Here is a 25,506-nt window from a genome sequence, read left to right on the forward strand (position 1 = left end):
AATGCTTTATATTCATTACGTTACATAGCCTTGATACTGTTATCATTCCTACTTTGCAGACAAGGACCTGGACACTTGGGAGTTAAGAAACTTGCCTAAGTTTATACACCTGGGCAATGGCAGGGATTCCAACACAGGTCTGATGACTCCAATGTCCACGCTTTACACTACTGCTCTAGTGTGCCTTCCAAGACCATTCTTGGGCAATTAGTCCATCTTTATGTGACCTTACCTTCTGAGAAAGCTTACAGAAAGCACACTTCCCAACTTGGTCCTGTTTTGCTTTGTCTACTAGTATTTCCTGTACAGGGGTGGGTAAAAGTAGATTAATAATAATAATAGTAATAATAAATATAAATATAATACAAGAATAAATTCTGGGTTTCCAGTTCCAGCTCCAGGTGTTTGGGGAGCAGCAGGGAACATGTAGCCGTCGGTCCCTGCCACCATCTCCCATGGCCACGTATTCTGCGCCTGGGCCTTGGTCCCAAGTCCCTCATCCACCTGTTGTGGAACTTGCTTACAGGACTGGTGCTATCCAAACATCAAGGCGTCCTGAGCGCGCATGGACGAGATATCTTGAAGGGTTATACTGAGAAGCTTATCGACTATGGGAAGCTGGCAGACGCCAATCAAAGAGCCCTGCACATGGCTGACTTCTGGCTCACAGAGAAGGACTTGATCCCAAAGCTATTTCAAGCGCTGGTCCCTCGGTACCAAGGTCAGAATGGGGGCTACACGAGAATGCTGCAGATCCCAAATCGGAATAAGCAGGATCAGGCTAAGATGGCTGTGATTGAGTATAAAGGGAACTGCCTCCCACCCTGATACGCACCCCAGAAACTATAGAGAGTGATAGAAGGACCCTGTCAACCTGTTTCATCAATCCATGAGAAAAGCATGTAGATTTTTAGTTGAAGCAAATTACTAAGAGGCTAACTTCGTGCTGTAAAAAGTCAACTATTATTTTGAAACTGTCTGAGCAGGCTCATTTGTAAAAGAAATTACATAGCCACATGAAATAGAGTTGGGAAAATAAAATCAAGGGGGAAAATGAATGAAAGCCCAGTTGAACATGGGCAACAATAAAAATATCCATCTCAGCCTTCACAAGACTTTCTTCAGAGTATGCTGAGGGCTCAGGCCATCTTCTTTCCCAGAAGAGTAGCTTTTTTAAAAAGAAAGCATGCCACAAATTCAAGGGTGTTTTTGTTGTTGTTGCATTTGTTTTTGTTTCTTAAACACTTTTTGAGAAAATGAGTAAGCCAAAAATTGTAAGAAAGTCAGCAATATATGAGCAGGTCTAGAGAGGCATATGGAAAGTCTTGTAGCTGAGAGTGATTACAGAAAAAAAAAAATGAGCAACTATAAACTAAAAAGATAAGATTCCATAAAAAGCCCAGTAAAAAACGTAAATGGATCTAGATACTGGTTTTATAGAAAAATTATTTACAGAACCTGCCATCAACTGAGGACATTGTCAAAAGCCAAATCTATACCAATAAAAGTGTAATATGCTAATTAGGGCAGACATCTTCCGGACGACCTTCCGAACACCCTTCCAGACAAAGCCTCAGCAGCTGCCAAGGGCCCAAGCTCGGGCTGGCAGTGGGAACCAAATTCACCAGGTCAAGATTCAGAAGGCATTTTTATATAGGATCAAGTGAGATATGTAAAATACTCCAAAAATATAAATGGTTTTGTAAAAGTGCTACTGGTATCGTTTCCCATTGTGAACTTCGTACTAGTGTTAGGCACTAACCAATGCTATAATGGGTTTTACTCTTTTCAGAATATGCAAACAAACAAAACAACCTCAACAAAGAAAAAAATGTGAACTGTTCACACTTCAGGTCAAAGTCCCTTCCTTATCATGGACTTCTGTGATGGACTAAGAGGAAGAATGATGTAGGATAAATGTTATTTTGCATCCTTGGCAAGGTTGTTAAAATCTATGTCTCAATGTCTTCATCCGAACTATAATAGTGGTATAGTTCATAGAACATAAGGATTAACTGGGATAGGACATGTAAAGTTATTAGAATTGTTCCTGACACATAGTAAGAACTCAATAAATGTTGTTTTACTGTTTAACTAGTGGCCCAGTGCATGAAATTCATGCACATCAAAAGGGAATTAATTAGAGGAAATATTTTAATATTGCTATTTGCCCTTTCTCTATAATAGACGTGTCAGAGATGAAAGAAAATTAGTAAAATGTATATGAAAATCTTCCTCCTGTCAGAGTCTGGGGCATGCCGCGGGACCCAGAGTCAAATCCCTGCCCACTCGCGTGCACCTCAAAATCGCGTGAGACCCAGACCCGGTTGGCCCCACTCCCATCAATCCCCACCAGGCAAGGGGTGCAGCCTCAGGTCTCCCATCAAGCTCCGCTGGGCTGGGGGTGTGGCGTCAGGTTCCCTGGCCTGGCGCCAGGGCGGGGGACACAGCTTGAGGTCCCCAGCCTGGCACTGGGGTGGGGGTGCAGCCTGAGGTCCCCCGGCCCAGCATTGGGGTTGGGGTGTGACCTGAGGTCCCCGCTCAAGCCCCACCAGGAAGGGGGCACAGCCTCAGGTCTCTTGCCCTGGCCTGGTGCCACACAGCCTCAGGTCCCTGCTGATCATTCTTTATGGTTTGCTACGGGAACCCTGCCTCCACTGTGGGTGCAGCCATCTTGTGACAGCGTGGCAGAGTGAGGGTCAATTTACATATTACCTCTTTATTATATAGGATTTCTTATTGTAATGAATAATACAATATTTGATGTTACTTATATAACCAAATGGGTTAAATAACAAGGTAGATAATAACTGAATTTAATATGCCAAGACTTCTTTAAGAGTCTTTGGTCTTTGAACACTTAAAAAAACTAGGGTTATAGATGATGGAAAATCACTTATAACTGCCATTAAAAACAAATTTATGAAACTCTGGAATAACTAACTTATATGGTTGTATATGATATATATTTATTCCAGGTTTTATATAGAAAATGGTTATAGGTAGAGAGTAAAATCTATATTTTCTGGGAGGAGAAAATTCAATAGGTAAAACATTTCCTTTTATATATCCAAACTTGGTAGTGGAAGCTTAAATAAAATTTAAACACTGTTTAAGGACTCTTGTTAAGCCTCTGAGTCAAAATTTTAGTAGAGACTGATAAAAATTTGTACCCTTGAAAGATGAATATTACAAACTAAAGTCACTGAATTTATGAACATTGTATGGTTCATAAAACAGGATTCTGTGCTCACTTCCACAAACTGAGACCAAGAACATGGCCAGTAATTAGCATTTCTCGCATATAAAACAACCAACTACAGGCAGGTATGTGGGTATGGATGCAACTGTCTCTTGTTTGGATGCAACTGCCCTCCAGCCTCCAGTGACCCTCCTTTCTCCTCAGCCCCCAGCCGCAGCTTCCAGAGCCTTCTCCTTGGTCATTCCATCATCCACTTCTGAGACCCACAGATGTCATTTTTTTGTGTATGGTTGGTTCTGAGTCGCCAATGAACCATGAGCCCTCAAATCAGCCAGAATTCATTCCTCTGAGGTAGAGGCTGCTGTCACAGCCTGATCAACCTGCATCTGTGGGCCTCCCTTACCTGCCTCTCTCTGGGTCTCCATAACCACGGGATCATGTGACCCTGGTCCATTTGTGCCACTTCTGTGAGTTAGAGGAGGAGAAGCAGAGCACACCCTCATCTCTTAAAGTTGTAAAACCAGCGCAGCAACAGAGCCCTTTTCCAGGAAATTCAGAAGCCATCCTAAGAAGAGTGAGGTGGCAACCTGCACACCAATGAAAACCTCCTTGGCCCGGAAGGCGAGGCACATCTTGAGCTCTATCTGCATGTCCCCCAACTCTTTTGCTTCCTGGAGAAACACTTCCTAAACCCAGAGCTGACACTCATGAGAGGATAGACAATCACCTGACCAAACTCCGCAAGCTGTCTGGCCCCATCCCTGGCTCATTCAGCCTCATCCTCAAGTGTAACTAGGAGCCTCCCTTGCCCACTGCATGCCCCTGATCTGGCCAAGCCTCTCCTTCCTGCCTCCTGGTAGCTGTTTAACCACCCTGTTGCCCTTTCCCAAATATTTGACCAAGTGGAAGCAATAACGGAAAAATAAAAGAAGGAAGTCACCTGCAAAACACTAATAAGAAAACAAACAAAAAGAAAAGAAAAATGTTATATTGAACAAGGATAATCTACTTTTATTTTTTTTCCTTTATTTTTTTAAATTTATCTTTATTGTTGAATATAAAATACATTAGACATCTCCATGTCTTCTTTTTATATATGTTACAAATAAAGAATTTCTACAGAAGCCTGTATCAACATTAAAGAATTAGTGCACCTGGTATCTGTAAATCTAAGATGAATTGTTTCACCCAGTTTTGCTGGTGGTGAAATTCTTTGACTAAAAGAGTTGATTAGCACCCAATTAAGAGACTCTAAGTTAGTGCCTAAATTCTGACAAGATTTAGTTCACAATCACAGCCCTTCCACAAAAACTATGATCTGAGGGCAGATACAGAACATTCCAACCCACTTCTCAGAAGGTGTTGGTTCCAGACTCTCACAGTGTTGCCTGGTAACTTGCAATAGACAAAAACATACTTTCATAATTCTACAAAGTCTGAATGCCTAAAACCAAGAGCTGTATTTCATGATGTGGGTGCATGAAATAGAAAACAAATAGTAATTGTCAGTTTTTTATAAGAGTGCTTTCTTAGGCCTTTTTTGACTAAACATGAGATTTCTTCTTTTGTGGCATCTGCTTAAAATTAAAGTTCATAAATATTCCCTCAGGACCACAGTTTTTTCTAAACAATCATTGTATACGTTAATTGGAAATCCACGTTACATAAGGCTTAGGAGTAATAGGTTAAAATGACCTAAGATAGTTTCTACAAGATACTTTTCTCTTAAATACCAGTCTTGGAGGCAATCCAGTTGCGATAGGCAGTCACTCGCATATAGACACCTGGCTTGTTGATTTTTCCACATTCTACACCCCAGCTCACTATTCCAACAAGGTACCAAATATGTCGAGAATTGGGATAAACCAATGGTCCTCCAGAGTCACCCTAAATAAAACAAAAAATATTTATCATTGCGAGAATTTACTCCCAGATACTTAAATTACCCTGTATGAAAAGCCAAGATGATGTTTGTGATTCATGCTTCATAAAGATCACAGGGAGGTACATGGTGTAAATCCATTCTTCATCCTTAATCATAACTGTGACTGGCCAGAACGTAACTGTAATCATCCAGAATATATTCTCTGGGGCTCTTTGGAGTTGACCTGAACCTTGAAGGCATGAACTGATAGGTTATAAGGTCTAATTCCATGAGAAAGCTTTGGGAGACATATTATTAATAAACTTGCAATAGAGGGCTTCCTATCTGAGAAAAGTAGCCAGACCCCTAACCATGAGGAGGCTAAAAATATAAGAAAAAAATGAGCTAAAAATAATTGAAAACTTTCTGAGGTGGATTTTCTTTCTTCTTGTTGGTAATCCTCATCTGAGGATATTTTTCCATTGATTTTTTTAGAGAGAATGGAAGGGTGGGAAAGAGAGAGAGAAAAAGAGAGATAGAGATTGATTGCCTCCCACATGCACCCTGACAGTGTATGGGATGGAGCCTGCAACCAAGATATGTGCGCTTGACCAGAGTCAAACCTGGGACTCTTCTGTCCATGGGCAGACATTCTATTCACTTAGCCAAACTGACTAGGACCTAAGACTGATTCTTTATTGAAATATGATCAGTATTATGGACTGTGATGCTAGACTACTCGTTTTGGATGCCAGCTTTCTCACTTAATAGCTGTGTGACCTTGTGCAAATTACATTACCTTCTTCTGCCTCCATTTCAGTATCTATAAAATTATAATAATGATAGTAGCTACATGACAAAGTCATGATTAAAAGGATTAATATTTGTAAAGGACTCCAGTTTGTGCTTGGCTCAGAGTAAGTCCAACATAAATGTTTGTTAAACACTTATAAACACACTAGAGGCCCAGTGCATGAAATCTGTGCATGGGGGGTGGGGGGAAGGTAGTCTCTCAGTCCAGCCTGCACCCTCTCGCAATCCAGGACCCCTCGGGAGATATCCAATTGCCAGTTTAGGCCCAATCCCGCAACTGGCAGTCGGACATCCCTCTCACAATCTGGGACCCCTGGCTCCTAACCACTTGCCTACCTGCCTGCCTAATTGCCTCTAGCCACTCTGCCTGCCTGCCTCATCACCCCTAACCACTCACCTCCCTGTCTGATCTCCCCTAACCCTTCTGCCTGCCTGCCTGATTACCCCTAACTACTCACCTGCCTACCTGATTACCCCTAACCACTCGCCTGCCTGCCTCATCACCCCTAACCGCCTCTGCCTCGGCCCCTGGCCCTGCTGCTTCGTCCAGAAGGACATCTGGAATGATGTCTGGAAGGTCGTTAGACTGTCCGGTCTAATTAGCATATTATGTTTTATTATTATAGATGTTGCATATAGGGAAGAATCACATCACTTTAGTGCCACAGCTGAGGGAGTTTGACAGATTGTCAAAGTACAGATTAACAAGTATAGAATTCTCTTCATGTTGAAAATTTTCATAAAATAATAGCAGTTACTTATATTTGTATGTCCAATGTGAATAATGTTCAGATTTACCTGGCAGGCATCAATATGTCCTTCCATGTACCCAGCACATAGCATCGTGTCCTGCACCATACCATTGTATGCTTCCCTAGAATTACAAGTGTTTGTATCGATAATCTTCACAGGTGCTTTCTGAAGTATCGTTGGGTATTTACCTAAAAGAAGCAAATATTCTCAGCAAAAGAGCTGCTCTGAAACAGAGCAAGATGAAAAATTTGGTTTTTCCTTTGTGCATAAGACCTATATTTGACTCTTGCTATTCTTAGGATGAGAAAGCTCTCTTAGCTCCCTCGCAGTAAAACCAATGAAAAAGAAATGTTCAGAGAACAATTTGAATCATCCTCCTAGTGCTGCCTTCCTATGCCTTTGTCTCTCTTTTTACATCTTTGGACCAGAACTTTCTCACTTCGGTTCTCCAGCTTAGAGAGTTTTCACAAGTTGATCTCCTTAGAATGTTCTAAAGCAAGGCAATTTGCAAAGCCACAGCTCCAAATGCAGCATTTTCTGAGAAGCTGCCTGGGAGTACTGGGCATCCAGAGGTAAACAATGCCTTTGACTCTGTACCTAACTCACTAATTTCTCTTGTTGCTTTTGTACCTTACTCACTATGTTAAGATTTCCCTGGACTTACCATTATACGAAAGTGCTCCCCATCCTGTAACAACAACGCCTTCACCTGGTAGAAAAATCTGTGTGGCTTCGGGAAGACAAACTCGATGGACATCATTCTTAAATAAAACTTTTTCAGTGAGCAGTACAACTGCAATATCATCATGATGTTCGCCTGGGATGTAGTCTTCATGAATAATAATTTGTTGAACATAGTGTTGCATATAGGGGGGAGTTACTTTGGTGCCAAAGCTGACAGTATAGTTTTTTGGATTTAGTGTCCTAAAGAAACAAAAATCATTTTGTATTTACTTCAAAGTGATAGAAATACCATCTGCATCTATTATACCCCTTTCATGACATTAATTTTTCCTTCCTTGATAATCCATTAATAGTGATAGAACCTGACTTTTAAATTAATTTTAAAAGCCTTCTTTGACTCCTTTCAATATACACTATGTAAGGCTATGAGGATACATATATAAAAATAAACCCATGCCTTCAAAAAATTTAAGTCTAATGAAAGATGACATAAACACAGGCAGTTATGATTGCTTAAATGATTGTGTATATAATTAGTGGGGCCACAGTTATATACATGCACTAGGAAATGGACCATTTCTTGGGGAAAGTAGCATTTTGGGTGAAGCTATAGAGCTGAGTCACATGTGACTACAAAATGACAAGGGGACAGGCCCATGAAGAGGGGGAGGGAGTTATGAAATAGGATGATGTGTTTTAGCAACTACAAGTAGTTGCAGTATAAAGTGACATGAGATAAGAATCATGTGAGATAAATATGTCATAGTATGAATGAATGACTCTTCCCGTTCTTGTTGGTAAGGTAGGAAAGCCTTAGATTGGTTTACCATATCATTTATCTTCCAAACCTTCCAGGACACTTTTGAGAATGAAAGGGTGTGCTACCGATAATTAAACTGCGATAACGGAGGTCAACTGGGAATGTTCCAGGGCTTTTGGTCCCCCTAGCCTGGGCAACATGATGAACTTACTTTTGAAAGCAGTGAGCTGCAGTCACCAGGTATCTGTCACTGATCAAAGATGCCCCACAGTAGTGTCGGCCATTTATTTTTAGACTTGCTTGCCAGGGCCATTCTCCTTCCCGAACATTGGAACCTCCCTTGACTCTATCATATGTAGCTGATATCCTTGCTCGTCTCCCACAGCCTGTCAGAGGGAGTCAGTTTTGTTCCATTGAGAATAGGTAAATAATGTTGATTTGATGATAAAGCTGAGAGTGAAGTGAGATATTCTTGTATGGTCTGTCTGACAATATCTTACTCTGGTAGGAACAGAATCATCTCTATAAGAATCACTAGCAACCCCAGAATCACCTCCATAGGACCTCCAAGACATCTCGGCACTTGAAGAGTATAAAAGCTATAGGAGGCATGTAAAATCATGGTTAAGTCCATGGCCTCTGCAACCATACTCCCTGGTTTGAGTTCTGTTCCCACCTTTTACAAGCTGGTTGAATTTAGGCAAATTATGCCACTTCTTTGTGCTTCAGTTTCCCCATCTCTAAAATGGGGTGATAATAACTAATTTAGAATGGTTTCGAATGGATTAAGTAAGTTGTATGTAAAGCACGTAGACCTATGCCTGGCCAAAAGTAACAAATCTTGACTTATGTTTTAGATCGTCTTACATATTTAAAGTAAAAGGTATCTGAACTTACGGCTGTTGATAATCCTTTCAGTATCGACCTTATTGGTTTCTGAAAAAGAACAAAAAGGACATGGTAAATGAAATACGTGGCATTAGTCCATTGGCCCTGGAACCCATGGAGTGAGATGATAGGTACAGTAACACTCTCAGGATAAAATGTCGATAGGAAGGAGAGAACATGGGTTTATTTGAATTGTTCTTTTACTGTATGTGAATGTGATATGAGTATCATCTTCATAGTTCCATGTGAGAGATTTCCTTCTACTTAATTAAAATTACATTGTGTATCACGTAGAGTGAAAACTACCAGTGTCTTCCTTTGTAAGAACAGGAAGTCCCCACAAGTGAACCTGATTCCTGTTAGCATACAAACATAACTTTTAAAAAGTGAGCTCTCATAAGAGCAGATCCTATGCAGTTTTTGAAAGCCACAGGAGATCCTGAAAAGAATAGCAAGACACACCATTACTTCTAGGAACTGTTCAAAGGTTTACTATCCATTTTTAAATAAGAATTAGCTTTTTTCCCACCAGACCACTTTTAAGGTGTGACATTATGATTTGAGTGTTTTTAGTAATGAAGAATGCTCTGATGTAAAACAATGACATTCATTTTAAAAAAATATTGAGGATCATGTTTGTTTCTGGTGCTTGTGATATGTGTCCAGATAAAAAGAAGAAAGCAATACTGCTGTCATCTAATACATGAGCTTACCCACAAGCCTAAGAGAATTAGGATCTGTAGTCAAGGATCCTGAGTTGTTACTGAGCATCTGCTGTAAGATGCTTTCAATTCTTCTTCTTGTGTTTGCCTTCATTGATCTGGGAACCTTGAACATCAGCAATATATGTGCTGTCACGCTGTTGCTATCAGGACTGGAAACAACATAAAGGTGTCATATGTTGCTAAAAAATTACATTTCCTTCTTTTTTTGCCTGATCTTTCATATCTTGATTTCTTCTGATTTTTAGGGGTCTGTGCAGTACCTTCACTTTAATCACAGGATTATGCTTCTAACTACATTTTACCCTTTAACAGTATATATGCAGCTATATTATTCAGCTTAGAAGAGAAATAGTTCTACAAATCTGAAAAATAGGAAAGGCCTGAGGCACAGGGTAGAAGAACTGGGATTATTTATTCAAACATTCATTAATCATTTATTGAGCAACTGCTAGACAAACAACTGGGCCATGCAAAGGTGACTAGGACACATTTCCCACCCTCAAGAAATGTCCAGGTTTCTAAGAGAAATAAAATATGTATACAAGTGACTATAATAAATATGTCAGAAGTGGTAAGGTATTTATCTTATCTGCTGATAATAATAAAAAAAATAAGTCCCTTTTTACTTAAAAGATCATAGAAATTTTCATGGAAGAGCTGACATACACACTGGCCCTTAAGCATTTTTATTGCTGCTTCATCATCAAGCAGAAAATGTCATCAGGCGAAGAAGAGGAGGAATAGTACTCCAGAATAACTAGAGAGCAATGACATTAATTGGTGTTTATTGGCCATCTGCTGTGTTCGTAATACTTGCTTATCACATTTATTATCACACTTAGTCTCCACAGTGACCTTGCAGCACAGGTGTCATTATCTTCATTTGATAGACAAGGAAAACTTGAGGTTCTGAGAGGTTACCTAAAGTGCTCGAGATTGCACAGCTACTCAACTAGGATCCAGATTCAGTACGATTGACTACAACCTGGCTCTTTACATGTGCACTCTATCTCCCTCTGCCCAGTCAGCTAGTGACAATGGTGTCTAAGAGACCGGACTTAGGAAGGCCTTTAATGCTAGCCAAAGGCCAGCAGTGAAGAGAAGTTGAGTAAAATCATGCTTGAGGAAGATCACCTGACTGTGGTGCTCAAGGCAGATTTGTTTGAAACGGAAAAGGAGAGGAAGCTCAAGAGGCTGGCTAATGGAATTGCCAAGCATCCTTGAGGGTAGTGTCTGAAGTGACACTATTATGCTTTGGATCTCCCTAATGAGCTACCGTCTTTTGGCGTATAAATCAATAATCATTCCCAGGAAGCATCCAGCTCATGGGAGTGAGAGTTTGATTATTGTCATAGGATGTGCCAAATGAGACACTACCTCTCCCTCCCTCGCTATAGATAGCTGAAGTGACTAGAAAGATTGTCTTGGTATCAAAAAAGGAAGTCTTCTGGTCGCAGTTTTGTCTGAGAGGTACATGGCCCTTTAATTTTAGTCTCCTATTTCTTTCCAGTACTAAACCTAAACCTCAATGTTAATGCTAGTTGAAATCTTGATTTATTGTGCAATTCCAGCAGGTCCATGAGTTCCAGAAGTAGGGGAAATGTAGGCAGTCTGGTGGCATTGATGAAGGTAGCAGCATGATTCCCTTCATTTGAAATGTGTTTATTTGCAAATTGTGCATGCATATTATCTTCTTTGATCCTGAGCACAGTTTTATGGGTGATGCAGTGTAGGTGTCATTATCAACATTTCACGGACAGGGGAGCAGATGCAAAGTGGTATGGTGACTTTCCCAAGGTTCTAGGGCTCCTAAGTGGCAAAGGCTGAGCTCAGGTTGTCTATTTCCTATTCTAGGATTCCCTCTGCATTTTCATGCTACTCCAAACCCACATGCAGAGAACACAGCACAGGTATTTCACTTCTTGCTGTGGAGATATACCATGCTTTGATGCCTGAATATCAAAGCATGGTATAGATATGTTCTTTTCCCTAAGAACTCTAGAACAGTTCTATTAAGTGCTTAGCTGACTTGCGAGGAGGAAGACAGGAGAAAACAAGACCTGTGTTTATGCTACTGCTAAATAAAAATGTCAGAGCCTCAAACATCAGTCTAAGGGACCATCTAATAATGTTGTCTGAATATAAAAATTTAGGACACCAGAGGGATATATTTTCTTTAATTTAAGGATTGATAACATTTTCAATAGGTCTAATGAACTCAGTTATATTGCCTGATATTTCCTTTGGTTTTATAGTCAACAATCAATCTGACACTTAGCTTAGGACAATATTGAATATTAGTAACTCATTGGCTAATTACTGTAACATATTTATAGTAGACTTTTATAGGAGAATTATAAGCATAATAATATTATGGTAGGTTGATCTTTTTTATGTTACTGTTAGTTACTTACACCAGTGTGATAACTTGAGAATTGAGATATTGTTTGTAAATGCTAGAACTCTGAAATGCATCTGCCATCTGTTAAAGAGAACACATAGAGTCAAACATCAAATTCCAATAATATTTTTATATTTCAGATAATTAACAAGTAAATATATAGGAAAATACTAATTTACCTTAGTCTCAAGAATTGTGCTAAGATAGTTATTTTCTGATGATGTCTCTCTTTCATAATTTCTATTATATGGGATATCCAGAACCTTAAAGTTACCTTGGTAGTAGTAGACTGTGTTTTCTGTGAGATAAAGAAATGATGCAAGAATTATTTAAGTGAAATGGGTTTACAATCCAGATATAGATGACATAGTAATACCAACTAGTAAGAACTGTGCTCATATTAGATATTGATAAATACTGTGAATCTTTCTGGCATGGTTGATTAGATAACCTGGGCATTGTGAAAACTATTTATAAGACCAAGAATGAAGTAGATATATATTAGACAAAAATCATAAAGAGTTGCCACATCTTGATAAGACAGGTAGGACCATATATAAATAAAATTTCTGTCTAGAATAATCAATTGTCAGACAATAAAAATAGTTACCATTTATGAAGTACTTCCTGTGTAAAGATACTCTACAAAAGCCAGATGAAGTATACCCATTTTTTCAGAGAAATGTAGTCTTAGAGCTATGCAGTACCTTAGCCAATATCACATAGCTAGTAAGAAAGACAAGGCTCAAAACTTGGTCTGTCCAAAGCCCACACTTAATCCATTACATTTCCTTCCTAAATTTTCATAGACACTAAGCTGTTTGGTATCTGATGTATCTTACCTGTAATCTTAATCGATATTAAGCATCTAAGAATATGTTAGATACTGTATAACTCTATCTAGCATATAATAAGCTCTAAACAAATGTTAATTTTATTTTGCAATATAATTATTGCCTTTAAAAACTATTTTGTGGAAGACACAGGCTCAATGAGGATTAAATCATTACTATTGAGATATCCATAAGGATAATTAAGTGATAAAGTTAATTGTTATATATGAATTCAAAGAAGGGAGATACTATACTTAAAATAAAATATGAACTATTTTGCTGTCATAAATGTAAAATATTTTACAGTGAGAAAGGTAATGAGAAAAAAAGCCAGAAAGTGCTAAATAAAATGCTGAAAATGGGTTGGTTATAAATAATGATATATGAATGAAAATTATTAATTGTAGTTAGCTTGTCTGTAAGTCATGGATCCTTTACTACGGAGACCAAGTTTTGCAATGGTAGTTTATTAGGTTTTACCATAAATATCAAAAGTAGACCTTGAAAGTATCCAAATTCATTTTTTATAACTTACTATTCACAATAAATGCTTCAGTTCTTTGATTAGATTCCTAAATATTCATTACCTGTTACACCAATTAGGCAGCCATGAATGTTTTTCAATGTAGAAAACAATAAATTGGCAAATTTTTATTTCAACTGCATGGAGCATTTTTCCCCAAGTACAGTGGATAAACTGAATATATAATTGTCTAAGACATTTAAGACTAAGAAACCATACTCTGGAACAAGGAAATCAACCCTTGAATATCATATTTTTAATTTAATTTTATGCAGCAACCCTAATGGGCCACTGTGCATACAGCCATTGTGCTCTGTTGGTACCTGATGAGATGAAAATAACCCCTTAGGGATGAGGTATTGATAAGGCTTACTTAGACTTTATGATTAACATTCCCAGCTCTATTGGTTCAAATACCAATAGCAATTGAGAAAGATGGAAAAGGGGGCAGAAAGAAGGAACATGTTTTATAATTATGGCATGTCTTGGTTACTTATAACTTATTTCTGTAAGGAAAACTTACACAAACACATGATGTTGTCATTTTGGGGGATTCGTTTATACTAGGAGTTCTCTATTTAATAACATAGTTTAAGCATCAATTATGAGAACATATATATTTGAAGCTGTCAGAGTATAAACACTTCAATATTCTCCTGTTTTTAATTCCAGATTTGGGGGGGGGGGAGAAAAAAAGGTGGAGGGCTTAAATTGAAGGGAAAAAAAGAAAACAGCCATGACTCCAAATAAAAAACTATGAAGCAAATATGACAAAAACTGAAATATACACTAAGGTGAGAAAGGATATAGAGCAGATATTCACCTCTTCACAAGTTGAGATGAATAAAGATTTTTCTAAAAGTTCTCAATGATTCTATGATTCTAGTAATAAACCTTCAGATTCTAGAAAAAGATAAGGAATATTTCTGTAGAGACTTATTTTGACACTGCAGAATGACAGCAGTGAAAATAAAAGTGAAACCATACTACTGTGACATTTTTATTATATGTGGTCTAATCTCCCAGCTGAGGCAACTTGCTGGAGCTAAGCTGGGGTGAAGGGAAGAAGTCAAAATCCCTCTGCCATAATTCAGAGAGTGTAAATTAAGGAACTATCCTCAGGGCAACCCTGGATTCTTAAGCGTTAAAAACTGAAGGTAAATGTGCCCCAGTGTTAAAGAAAAATAACAGACTGAATAAGAGAACATTTGAGGGGACAAACCAAAATATAAGCTCCAAACTCCCTTAGCCTCTGAGCCACCCCTAGACTCACTTCTCACAATAATCCTTTGAAAATAGTCTTGTCCAAATCAAAAAGAGTAAATAATAATTACAAAGGATCCAGTAAGAAGCTTTTTATAATTATCATGAAACAAAGGAAAGCTTTTACTAGTATTTCCCATTGTCTTAAAGATATTATAGAATAAAGAGCTCAAAATATACAATTTAGTGAAGAAGAAAATCTGTAGGATTCAGTAAAGAAATGGAAGAGGAGCCCTGGCTGGGTGGCTAAATTGGTTGGAACATCATCCTGTACACCAAAAGGTTGCGAGTTCAATTCTCAGTCAGGGCATGTACTAGGTTGCAGGTTTGATCCCTGGTGGGAGTGGGTACGGTAGGTGATCAATGTTTCTCTCACATCAATGTTTTTCTCTCTCTCCCTTCCTCTCTCTAAAATGAATAAATATATCCTCAGGTGAGGATTTTTATACAAAATTTCTATACTATTTATTAAGGTTCAGAATAGAATTAAGACATTTTCAGACATACAAGTTGTCAAAAACGTATACTTCTCAGAAAGCTCCTAGAGTAGAATATATACTCCACCATAACTGAGTACATAAAATAATAAAAAGAAAATATGGAATACAGGCATTAAATTAAGTCCAACAGACAATTGAAAGTAATCCCCAAGATGTTACTGAAGTAAAATCCCAAGTGAATTGCTATGTAGCCAGGATGTGAATGAGCACAGAATCCTCATATTCCATAGTATAAAGTGAATAGATAAAACCAATAATTGAAAAATTAGAACATAACAATATTATGAATCAACTTAAAGAGTTGAAAGTGGTTGCCTCTGAGAAACTGGAAATAGGGGAGGAGGATCTGCATTTTTTATAAAAAGCTCTGCCAGTTAGACTCTAAATTATGAGTATATATAACTTTGTAGGGGGAAAATCCAATCATGCCAAGGTCATGGAAAAATGGTTAATGGTAAGCATATTCAAAACTTAAAAAACTGTAGTGATTATGATTACACACCAGAAAGAAGTTTTATAAACAATAAAAATGTAAAATAATAATAATATTGCTTATAAATTGCAGGGAAGTGTGGGAGAAAAATGAGGAGTATGATGATTTTTTTTTGTCTTTCATAGCAGGATATAAATACAATATTGTCTACAGTCAAAACATTATTTCTAATAGTAACTCCAACTATCCTCATGTTTTCAAAGTCTTTTATCTATGTTAAAGGGATTTTTATATTAATATTTTATTAGGAATAAAAATTAGTCAAAATGCAATATTATTTGTTTTATCTTCTTCACATAAAATAAGTAATACTTTAATTATAAATAACATATATAACACCCTCTTGAAAGAGCACTTTTTCTGCCTATCAAATATGTAGCTATGCTTTCATATCTAGTATATTCTTCTATCTGTGATTCCAGAAAGAAACATTTTAAATAGAGATAGTTCATTGCTTGCAATTATCTCCTCTTTTTTTTTTTGTAGAAATGGAAATAAAGTTTACAACAAACTATAATGAGTAAAAATGTATATTTTACCAACCTACTACCAGAAAATGAACCAGGAGACCAATAGTTATTCCCAGGATTGCCAACACTCCAAACACAATAAGGGCAATTATCCATAATGGCAAAGATGTACGGGAAGTTGTGACTGGTCTGAAAGAAAAGGACATACATATGAAGGACATATTTAAAAAATCAGTCATTCTAAATATTTGTTTTTCCTTTTGCTCATATCTAGAAGCTCCACAATTTAGGCACAGTAATAGCAAAAGACATTTTAAGATGAGAGAGAGAGAGAGAGAGAGAGAGAGAGAGAGAGAGAGAGAGAGAGAGAGAGAGAGAAGAGAGAGAGAATAAAGAGGGGAGGGAAGAAAGAAAGTCCATGAGCTTACCTTTATAAGCAAACCTCTCTGGATCTGTGCTATGAATTTATTTCTCAGGAGTTTGATGATTGGTGTGCCAAATTATCTATACTTAGCATCTAGTTCCTTCCCATGATCAGTGGATAGTGATAAAGTTGGTATCAGTAAGTGACCAGCTTGCCAGGTTGCCGGGGAAGAGGGGTGGAGAATTGAAATGTCTTAGAAGTTCTTAATGCCTAAGCCTATCATAATTCTTAAAGTATGATCATAAGCCTATCTTATTTATTATGTCCTTATTATATATAAAACGTGTACACACAAATGTGAAGTGCTATATTGGATCAAAGCAGTGTTCACCTCTCTTATTAGTTTGTTTATGGATATAATTCAAAAAACGATTTTTTATAGACAAGCATGGTATAATCAACCTACAACAAATAAGAGATTTTCACTGTTTCATTTATACAACCAGAGACCTGGTGCATGACATTCGTGCACTGGGAGTGTCCCTCAGTCCGACCTGTGTCTTATCACAGTCTCTGACCCTTCGGAGGATGTCCACCTACCTGCTTGGGCCTGATCCCCAGCAGGTGGACATCCCTCTTGCGTCTGGGGCTCTCACAGTCTGGGACCCCTCACTCCTTACTGCCCGCCTGCAGTGGAGGCGGGAGAGGCTCCCGCCACTGCCTCTGTGCTCGCCAGTCATGCGCCCAGGTTCTGGCTGAGTGGTGCACCCCCTGTGGGAGCACACTGACCACCAGGGGGCAGCTCCTGCATTGAGTGTCTGCCTCCTGCTGGTCAGTGCATATCACAGTGACCGGTCATCCCGCTGCTCTGTCGATATTAGGGTTTTATTATATTGGATAAATACTGGTATGTGTTGAGAGCCACTGCTTAAGTTGAAATATGTGTAGAACTTTCCAGACAAAGAGGCATGGAAACATGTCTAAGAAGAGGAAACAACATGTAGTGCTCAAAGAAGAGCCAGCAATTCAATTTTCTTGCAGCAAACTGTGAGGCATGATGATTAATTTTATGTCAACTTTGGGTAGGCTTGGTCCCAAGTTGTTTGGTCAATCACTAGACTACATTTTGCTGTGAAGATATTCTGTGATAAACTTTTATGATCAGTTGACTTTACAAAAAGATTACTCTCAATAATAAAGGAGATAATTCAGCCTCATCCAATCAGATAAAGTTTTCCATGGCCCAGCTAAAGCTGAGGTTTCTGGAAGAAGAAGGAATTCTGCCCTGGGAGTGTAACATGGAAATCCTACTTGAGTTTGCAGCCTGCCAACTTCTCCTATGAATTTCATATTTTCCAATTTCACAACTTTGTTAAGTAATTCCTTAAAATAAAATCTCTCACTCTCCAGATGATAGTTAGCTAGCTAGATAGATGATAGATTAGATAGATATGATGAGTGCTATATAGATAGATAAATATAAATTTATGGGCATATAGATATATATGTAATGTATTATATCCAATAGGATCTACCTATCTATAATCTATCTATCTATCTATCTATCTATCTATCTATCTATCTATCTATCTATCTATCATCTATCTAGAAAAAGAGATATCTTATAGCAGGGGTGGGCAACCCCTGGCACGTGTTCCAAACATGGCACGCCAGTAACTTTTGCTGGCACACGAAACCCTCTCTTATAATCTTCCATTTACAATTTTTTTCTTAACATCGACTTTTTTATTTTTCAGATAAATTCAGTGTAGGTGCATCTTAGATAAATAAATAATTTTACATAACAAGTTATCTTAAAGACCATAAACATGGATTGACGAGAGAGGGGAAGAGCAATTTCAATGCCTCTGCCTTAACTCTCCCTGCCTTCCTAGATCCGACCAGTGTTTTGGTTTCATCGACATACGCTTGTGAATCTTTGTTCTCAGTGATGAATTTTGTTAAGTCTCATAATAGGAGTAGCCTGACGGATGAAAGTAGTAGCTCGTGCATATCTCTGAAGGTCACGAAATAGAAACCTGATGTAAAATCTCTGTCATCAGTGATGCAGCAGCAAAAGTCCCACTAATAATATCAAACGGAGTCATAAAGTTTTCTGTCAGACTATCAGTGTACATATATACATTAAAAAATAAATGTATCGCCGAAACCGGTTTGGCTCAGTGGATAGAGCGTCGGCCTGCGGACTCAAGGGTCCCGGGTTCGATTCCGGTCAAGGGCATGTACCTGGGTTGCGGGCACATCCCCAGTAGGGAGTGTGCAGGAGGCAGCTGATCGATGTTTCTCTCTCATCGATGTTTCTAACTCTCTATCTCTCTCCCTTCCTCTCTGTAAAAAATCAATAAAATATATTTTTAAAAAAATAAATAAATAAATAAATGTATTTTTCATCATCATATACTGTGTTTTTGTCGCTCGAATTAATTTTATTATTTCTTCAAGGTTCTTCACATACACACACCTTAAGAGATATCAAGTAGGCGTAACATGTTCTCAAAAAATTAGGGTTGGCATGCAGAAGAACTTTGAGTCAGAGATTTTGCTGGTTTTGGCACGCCCTCACAAAAAGGTTGCCCACCCCTGTCCTATAGGTTCTGTTTCTTTTTTTATTTTCTTTTTTTTTAACAGTAGCAATATGGTTTGTTAAGCTGGGCCTTAGTACAGGCGCTGGGGCTAGCCCATGGTGCTATTAATATACAAAGCCAGGACATTCTGCCAGTTCTTTTTGAGCAATGACACCAGGACATTGACAAACTAAGTGGATGTTGTACACAAGCTAATCTGTCATCTTCACGTGGCCAATAGCCACTACCAGACACAGCATCTTCTTCATCTGGAACTTGATTGTGAATTTCACCTCATCGACTTTGGCCACCGTGTTCTCATTGTGGGTCAACAAGGAAGGGAACTTGCTAAACTTTTTCAGTCCTGGGCCCCAGATTCATTGGATCTGCTTGATCAGAGACTCTGAAGCCAAAAAGGCATGGTACAACTTGACCAGTTTCTTATTCTCATTGAGTTTCTTCAGCACCTTGATGTCCATGTGGGGGATATCCAAAGCCTTGGCCTCATTACAGTGCTGCTGCTCCCCCAGAACACATACAGAGAGTTTGGGGTGGGGAGTGGACTTATGACTAACAGTGCCCGAGAAGTGTTTGTCCTTCTGAGGGTCATAGTTCTTCAAACTGATCTGCAGTCTCCAAAAACTTCCGACGCTTGTGCTGGTTCCTGTGCAGGACTTCCCACGCCACCTCTGTGTTTCAGGAGACTTTGCTGCTCATAATTCCTAACTGCAAAACTAGGTTGTGTTTCTTTAGAGAATCCTGACATCAACAGAGAGGCAACAACAAGAACCACCTTTGATGTCAAACAAAGGTATTGATATTTTGTCTTATATGGTAGGTCTCCTCCAAGTGTGATTGGAGGATGACCTTAGCCAGACATACCTGGGAGTGTTTATTAACTATGCAGATTAGTATATCCTACCTCAGATCTAATGAATTCTGATTCTTAAAAGGGCCTGAGAATTTGCACTTTAATACTCCTGGTGCTGCAGATTCTCACTTAACCATGTCAACATCAGGGGCAGTGTTTATGATATATTGGATTTCAGATCAAAATTAATTGTGTTGATGTTTTCAAGAGAAAAAAAAAATTTTAATCCTCACAATTTTTTTTACTCTCTTTGAAACTATTTCACATTTATTTTTCCTCAAACCTCCAGCACTATCTGGTCCATCCTCAGTCTTAGCTGATAGCCTTATTTCCTAGGCTACTGAGAAAAGACCAGGCATTAGAGGAGAATATTTACAACTCTGTTATTATATTTTTGAACTCTTTATCTGTACCCTACACTCTGCTTTTTCTTCATCCTATCTAATAAAAGAGAAAGATGGTAATTAGCGTATGACCACTACCCTTCCCATTGGCTAATCAGGGAGATATGCAAATTAACTTCCAGCCAAGATGGCGGCCGGCAGCCAGGCAGCTGATGCGAACAGGGAGGCTTGCTTGCTTCAGTGACGGAGGACTCCAACGTTCCCCGCCTGACTTGCCGGCCTCTCAGCTGCAACTCTAAGCAACTATGTTGCAAATATAGAAGTTTAAAAAACCCCAGAAATCTTCTTTACTCAACCGGGCTTCAGCCAGCCAGACCGCAACATTGTATCAAACACAGACGGTAAACAAAGGCCAGAAACCTGTTTTCAGCAGCCGAGGCCTCAGAGCTAAAGCTGGCCCAGAATAAAAAAAAGAAAAAAGAAAAAAAGGAGAGGTTGGGAGCTTCAGTCACCCGTCAGCCTGAAAACAGCCCTCAGCCCCTCAGCCAGACTGACCAGGCACCCCGGTGGGGACTCCCACCCTGATCCAGGACACCCTTCAGGGCAAACCAGCCAGTCCCCACCCGTGCACCAGGCCTCTATTCTATATAGTAAAAGGGTAATATGCCTCCCAGCACCAGGATCAGTGGAGCCCCGAGGCCTCCCGGCACCGGGATCAGCGTGACAGGAGGCAGCACCCAAAACCCCCTGATTGCCCTGCAGCTCTGTGTGTGACAGGGTGCAGCACCCTAACCCCCTGATCGGCCCTGCTCTGTGTGTGACAGGGTGCAGCGCCCCAACCCCCTGATCAGCCCTGCTCTGTGGGTGATAGAAGGCAGCGCCCCAACCCTCCCCCCCCCCGCCACGGGCCCTGATCTGTGTGTGACGGGGTAGAGTCATAACCTCCCCATCGGCCCTGCCCTGAGTGTGACAGTGGGGAGCTCCTCAACCCCCTGATCTGCCCTGCTCTGTGTGTGACAGGGGGCGGTGCCCCAACTCCCCTATTGGCCCTGCTCTGTGCATGACAGGGGGAGCTCCCCAACCCCCTGATCAACCCTGCTCTGTGTGTGACAGGGTACGGAGCCCCAACCCCCCTGATGGGCCCTGCTCTGTGCATGACAGGGGGTGGCGCCGCAACTTCCCTATCGACCCTGCCTTGAGTGTGACAGGGGGCGGTGCCCCAACCCCCCAATCGGCCCTACCCTGAGCGTGACTAGGGGTGGCATCGCAACCTCCAGATCCGTCCTGCTCTGTGCATGACAGGAGGCGGCGCCCCAACTCCCCAATCAGCCCTGCTCTGAGCCAGACCAGGGGCTGCACCTAGGGATTGGGCCTGCCCTCTGCCATCCGGGAGCAGGCCTAAGCCAGCAGGTCGTTATCTCCTGATGGGTCCCAGACTGCGAGAGGGCACAGGCCGGGCTGAGGGACCCCCCCATTCCCCCTGAGTGCACAAAATTTTTGTGCACCGGGCCTCTAGTAGTTCTATAAATAACTATGCCCCTGTCATATGCCAACCTCTCCACCATCTCATTTCACTTTTAAACCTGTGTTTCCACCTGTTTCTAATCTATGTGCCAGTCATTTCAAACTACTCCGAGTTCCATGGACAACCCAACTCTTTCACATTTCCATATCCTTGCACATTCTGATCTTCTACCTAAAATGCCCACCTCAAGTCTACCCAGTGAGATTACACTCAAACTTTATTACTCAACTCTGTCATCCCCTCTTCCCTGACGTCTTCCATGGCCCAGCCTATTATGTGTCTACATTGAAAGTAGTTTTTATTTTTATATGGAAATCATTTTACTTATAGTTGTGACCATGTTGTTGTCTGGGGCCATGTCATTATTTTTGTTTTATACTTAGGGAATAGGGTGGTGTCTAGCACATTATAGATAATACTTTTTGAAGAAGTGAATGCATGAAGGCAAGAGATATTAAGGACAACTAGATCATGAAGGATAGATAGATAGATCAGAGGAATACAGTTTGTGGAAAGCCTTCAGTACTAATCAGGAGAGCCATAACTATCATGAAGACATGTGGTGATTAAGAAGATGAATTTGCAAGTAGTCTGCATGATGATAGTTTAAAGGAGAGAGAAAAATGAGAGGACCAATGAGTAAAGAGACTACTATAATCTATGGGAACATAGCGATGGAGTCCTGGATGGTGGTAGCAAGGAAAAAAAGTGATTAATTTGAGAAAGATTACAATATAATATTTGTCAGAACTTTGTAATTAGTTAGCTATATTGGTAAAGGATGGGAATATGTTAAAGATGACATAAGTCTTTATCTCAAGAATTAAAGGAGAGTAAATGAAGCCTAGAAGAGGTAATTTGAGGATAAAAATGATAAGTATTTTATATCTTGAGTTTGAGAGACATTTAAATTTTCAGTATACAACTAGAGATATCAGATCGATAGTTAATCTGATATCAGTAGATATCAGATTGATAGTTGTGGATATCAACTGAAGAGTCATCCAAAAATAGGAAAGAAACAAAGCTGTGAAGCTAGATTAGTGTATTTTAGTGCATGCTGTATGAAATATGATGCAAAACTGGTATTTCTCTTTTTAAGACAGAGATTTGTTTCCATTCTAACTACAACTAATTTCTTGATTTTTCAGACATTTCTTGAATTGCAGAGTCATATTGTTTGATGTCTCTCAAAAGACTTTAAATTGTCAGCTTCTTTCTTAAGTGTCAAATTCAAAATATTGTTCACCCTTCATTGATACGTTAGCACTTACTTCATAACATAAGCATTCAGCTCCACCAAAACTGCTTTGCTCACTGCTTGGTTCTCTACACCCTTAGTCCACACCCTTTCTTTACTTTTCTTTCTCCCATGAACTCTTACTCTTTTTTTTTCCTTAATAGTGTCTTAACTGAGGATTATATTTATACATTTCTTATATTGACTAGTTTTATCTTTAAATATTTACCTTCATATAGATTTGTGAAATTTTTTTCTCTTATTTCTACAGTTTAAGAACTTGTATCATATAAGAACATAAGTAAATTTAAATCTATTAAAATTTAATCAAATAAGATGTCTTAGAATTCATTTAGACACAATCGTTTGAAAAAGAACTAAAATAGCATCCTCATTTTCAACTGTCCTTCATTGAAAACAGTCTAGAATTGTATATTTACACTTCCTCTCTTCTTTGTCCACTTTGATTATTGCTTGTTACTAGCTCAGATGCTCCTCTGGGTTGTAGCAATCTTTAGCTCATAAACTAAAGATCTTACAAACTATTTCACAGATTAAATAGTTGCTTAAAAGTGACAGACTTCCCAGGCAGAAAAATCTCTCAGCTACTTAGCCAATCTTTCTGGTAGTTCATACTACAAATTCTTCTGAAAAAAAAATCACATAAGAGAACTTACTGAAAGAGCATACAGAATATTAATTATATCTTGTTATTAAAAACTTCTGACCATGAACTACTTTGGCAAGCTACCTTGGCAAGCATCTAGAACACAGCTTTCTTTTGAGATTTTTCCCATTTTATCCTGTAAGACTAACTGTAATTTTAAAAAATGGAATTGATAAAATGTGGTTTTGAAGTTTTGATTTCCACTCCCAGTGTTCCTTTTCTTCTCTTGGTGTTCATCATTCTGGCAGCCAAGTGCAACCACAGGCTTGACTAAGGTCTCTTCAAATGCACCTGCAGAATCAACCATGTTGCCAAATCCACTCAAGCTCTTCCTGATAATCAGATTAATGGCTCACTCTGAGTAGCTAACCACTGAAATGGGGTTTAAAGCTTTCCTAGGTAACTAGGAATGCTTAGGAGCAATGGGTTAATCCTTTGAAATCTTTTAGGTTGGGAGTTCACACAAGTATCAAAATGTTGAAGGAGATGAAGGAGGTGGCCTATGAGTAAAAAGAAAATCACCCACCCAGCATAAAAGTGATGACTGTATTATAGGCAAAACAAAACAAAGCAATTGTGTTTCCTCTCTACTGCTAAAAGTGTATGATTACATTTTTTTTTTTTTTGCTGATATATCAGAGCTGAGATTAATAAGAAAATATCAGGGTAGGAGTAATATAACATCTTTAATTAAAAATATTTACTTTAGTTCAAGAAAAAATATTCTTACTATATCTTATTACAGTGAGTATAATCTTTCTAATAACATTTTATGTGAATACTGATGTTGTAAAATAAACAAATGTGTGTGTGTCTGTGTGTGTCTTAAAGGGCTCAACTATTGGCTCAAGATGAACATTTTTAGAGAAATATTTGTATAAGTATGCATTCATATTATACAGTTACCTGAACATTAAATATTTTATAATTAGTTTTACTTAATTTTGCTATTTTGCATGCATTTTTATGAAAATGTTTTGTGAATTAAAAGTAAACTTTTAAAATGACATTAATTATCATTGTTTACTTCACATAATAATTATCTAGTTAGATACGCGATAAAAATAAAAAGCACATGTTTATACATAATTAAACCATTCTAATTCATGATCATTTTACAGATAAAAATACATGATTAAATAGCTGCTTAAAAGTGACAGACTTTTCAGGTTTTATATATGATTCTACAAAAAAAAACCAGCTATGAAGCAATAATACTATAAGATTCAAGACAATATTTATGATAGCACTTTAGAAAGCACAAAATGTTAAAAAACAAACAATTAACTCATAATCATGATCACCACCAATAACAATTTAACATTTGATTTATGAGGAAAAAAATTATCTTTGTTTCCTCTTTTCCATTTTACAACAAGTCACACTTCTGTTAAGCTGCATGTCACCTTTCTGAAGCACTCCCTGAATCACTGCACAAAACTACAGATTCTAAAACAAATATGTGTGTGTGATAGGGTTGTCTCCAGGCAGGAACTTTAAAAATCTGTGGAAAAATTACAAACTCCTCCTAAACTCAGTTATTTCACTACAGTCCTTGGGTGGGGGTCATATTGAGGAAATAGTTTAGTTTTATTTTTGTCGGAATTTTAGGCGAGCAAATCTCCACTTACCTATACATAATGTGCCGATATATTAGCTGTTGATGTCAATAGCAATAAAGGAAACTTCTGCACTTCTTTTGTCCTGATCAGTGGTTCTCAGGTAAATGTGCTAACCA

General features: G+C 38.7%; 1 protein-coding gene and 2 pseudogenes across 1 annotated transcript; 1 reads left to right on the forward strand and 2 right to left on the reverse strand.

Annotated features, from left to right (window-relative positions):
* Positions 1–424: 424 nt before the first annotated feature.
* Positions 425–3,998, forward strand: LOC118648921 (annotated as a pseudogene).
* Positions 3,999–4,285: 287 nt separating this feature from the next.
* On the reverse strand, positions 4,286–25,506 carry LOC118669365 (transmembrane protease serine 11B-like protein). Its single transcript, XM_036335500.1, has 10 exons — positions 25,400–25,506; positions 16,246–16,361; positions 12,270–12,388; positions 12,104–12,171; positions 9,678–9,838; positions 8,974–9,012; positions 8,288–8,462; positions 7,297–7,556; positions 6,678–6,820; positions 4,286–5,089 (listed from the first exon to the last, which is right to left on the reverse strand). The coding sequence occupies exons 1-10, from the start codon at positions 25,405–25,407 to the stop codon at positions 4,928–4,930; spliced, it is 1,251 nt and encodes a 416-aa protein (XP_036191393.1). The 5' UTR covers positions 25,408–25,506; the 3' UTR covers positions 4,286–4,927.
* On the reverse strand, positions 19,213–19,838 carry LOC118669376 (annotated as a pseudogene).

The sequence above is a fragment of the Myotis myotis genome, unplaced genomic scaffold (genome assembly GCF_014108235.1).
Source record: "Myotis myotis isolate mMyoMyo1 unplaced genomic scaffold, mMyoMyo1.p scaffold_m19_p_1, whole genome shotgun sequence".
Taxonomy (NCBI): domain Eukaryota; kingdom Metazoa; phylum Chordata; class Mammalia; order Chiroptera; family Vespertilionidae; genus Myotis; species Myotis myotis.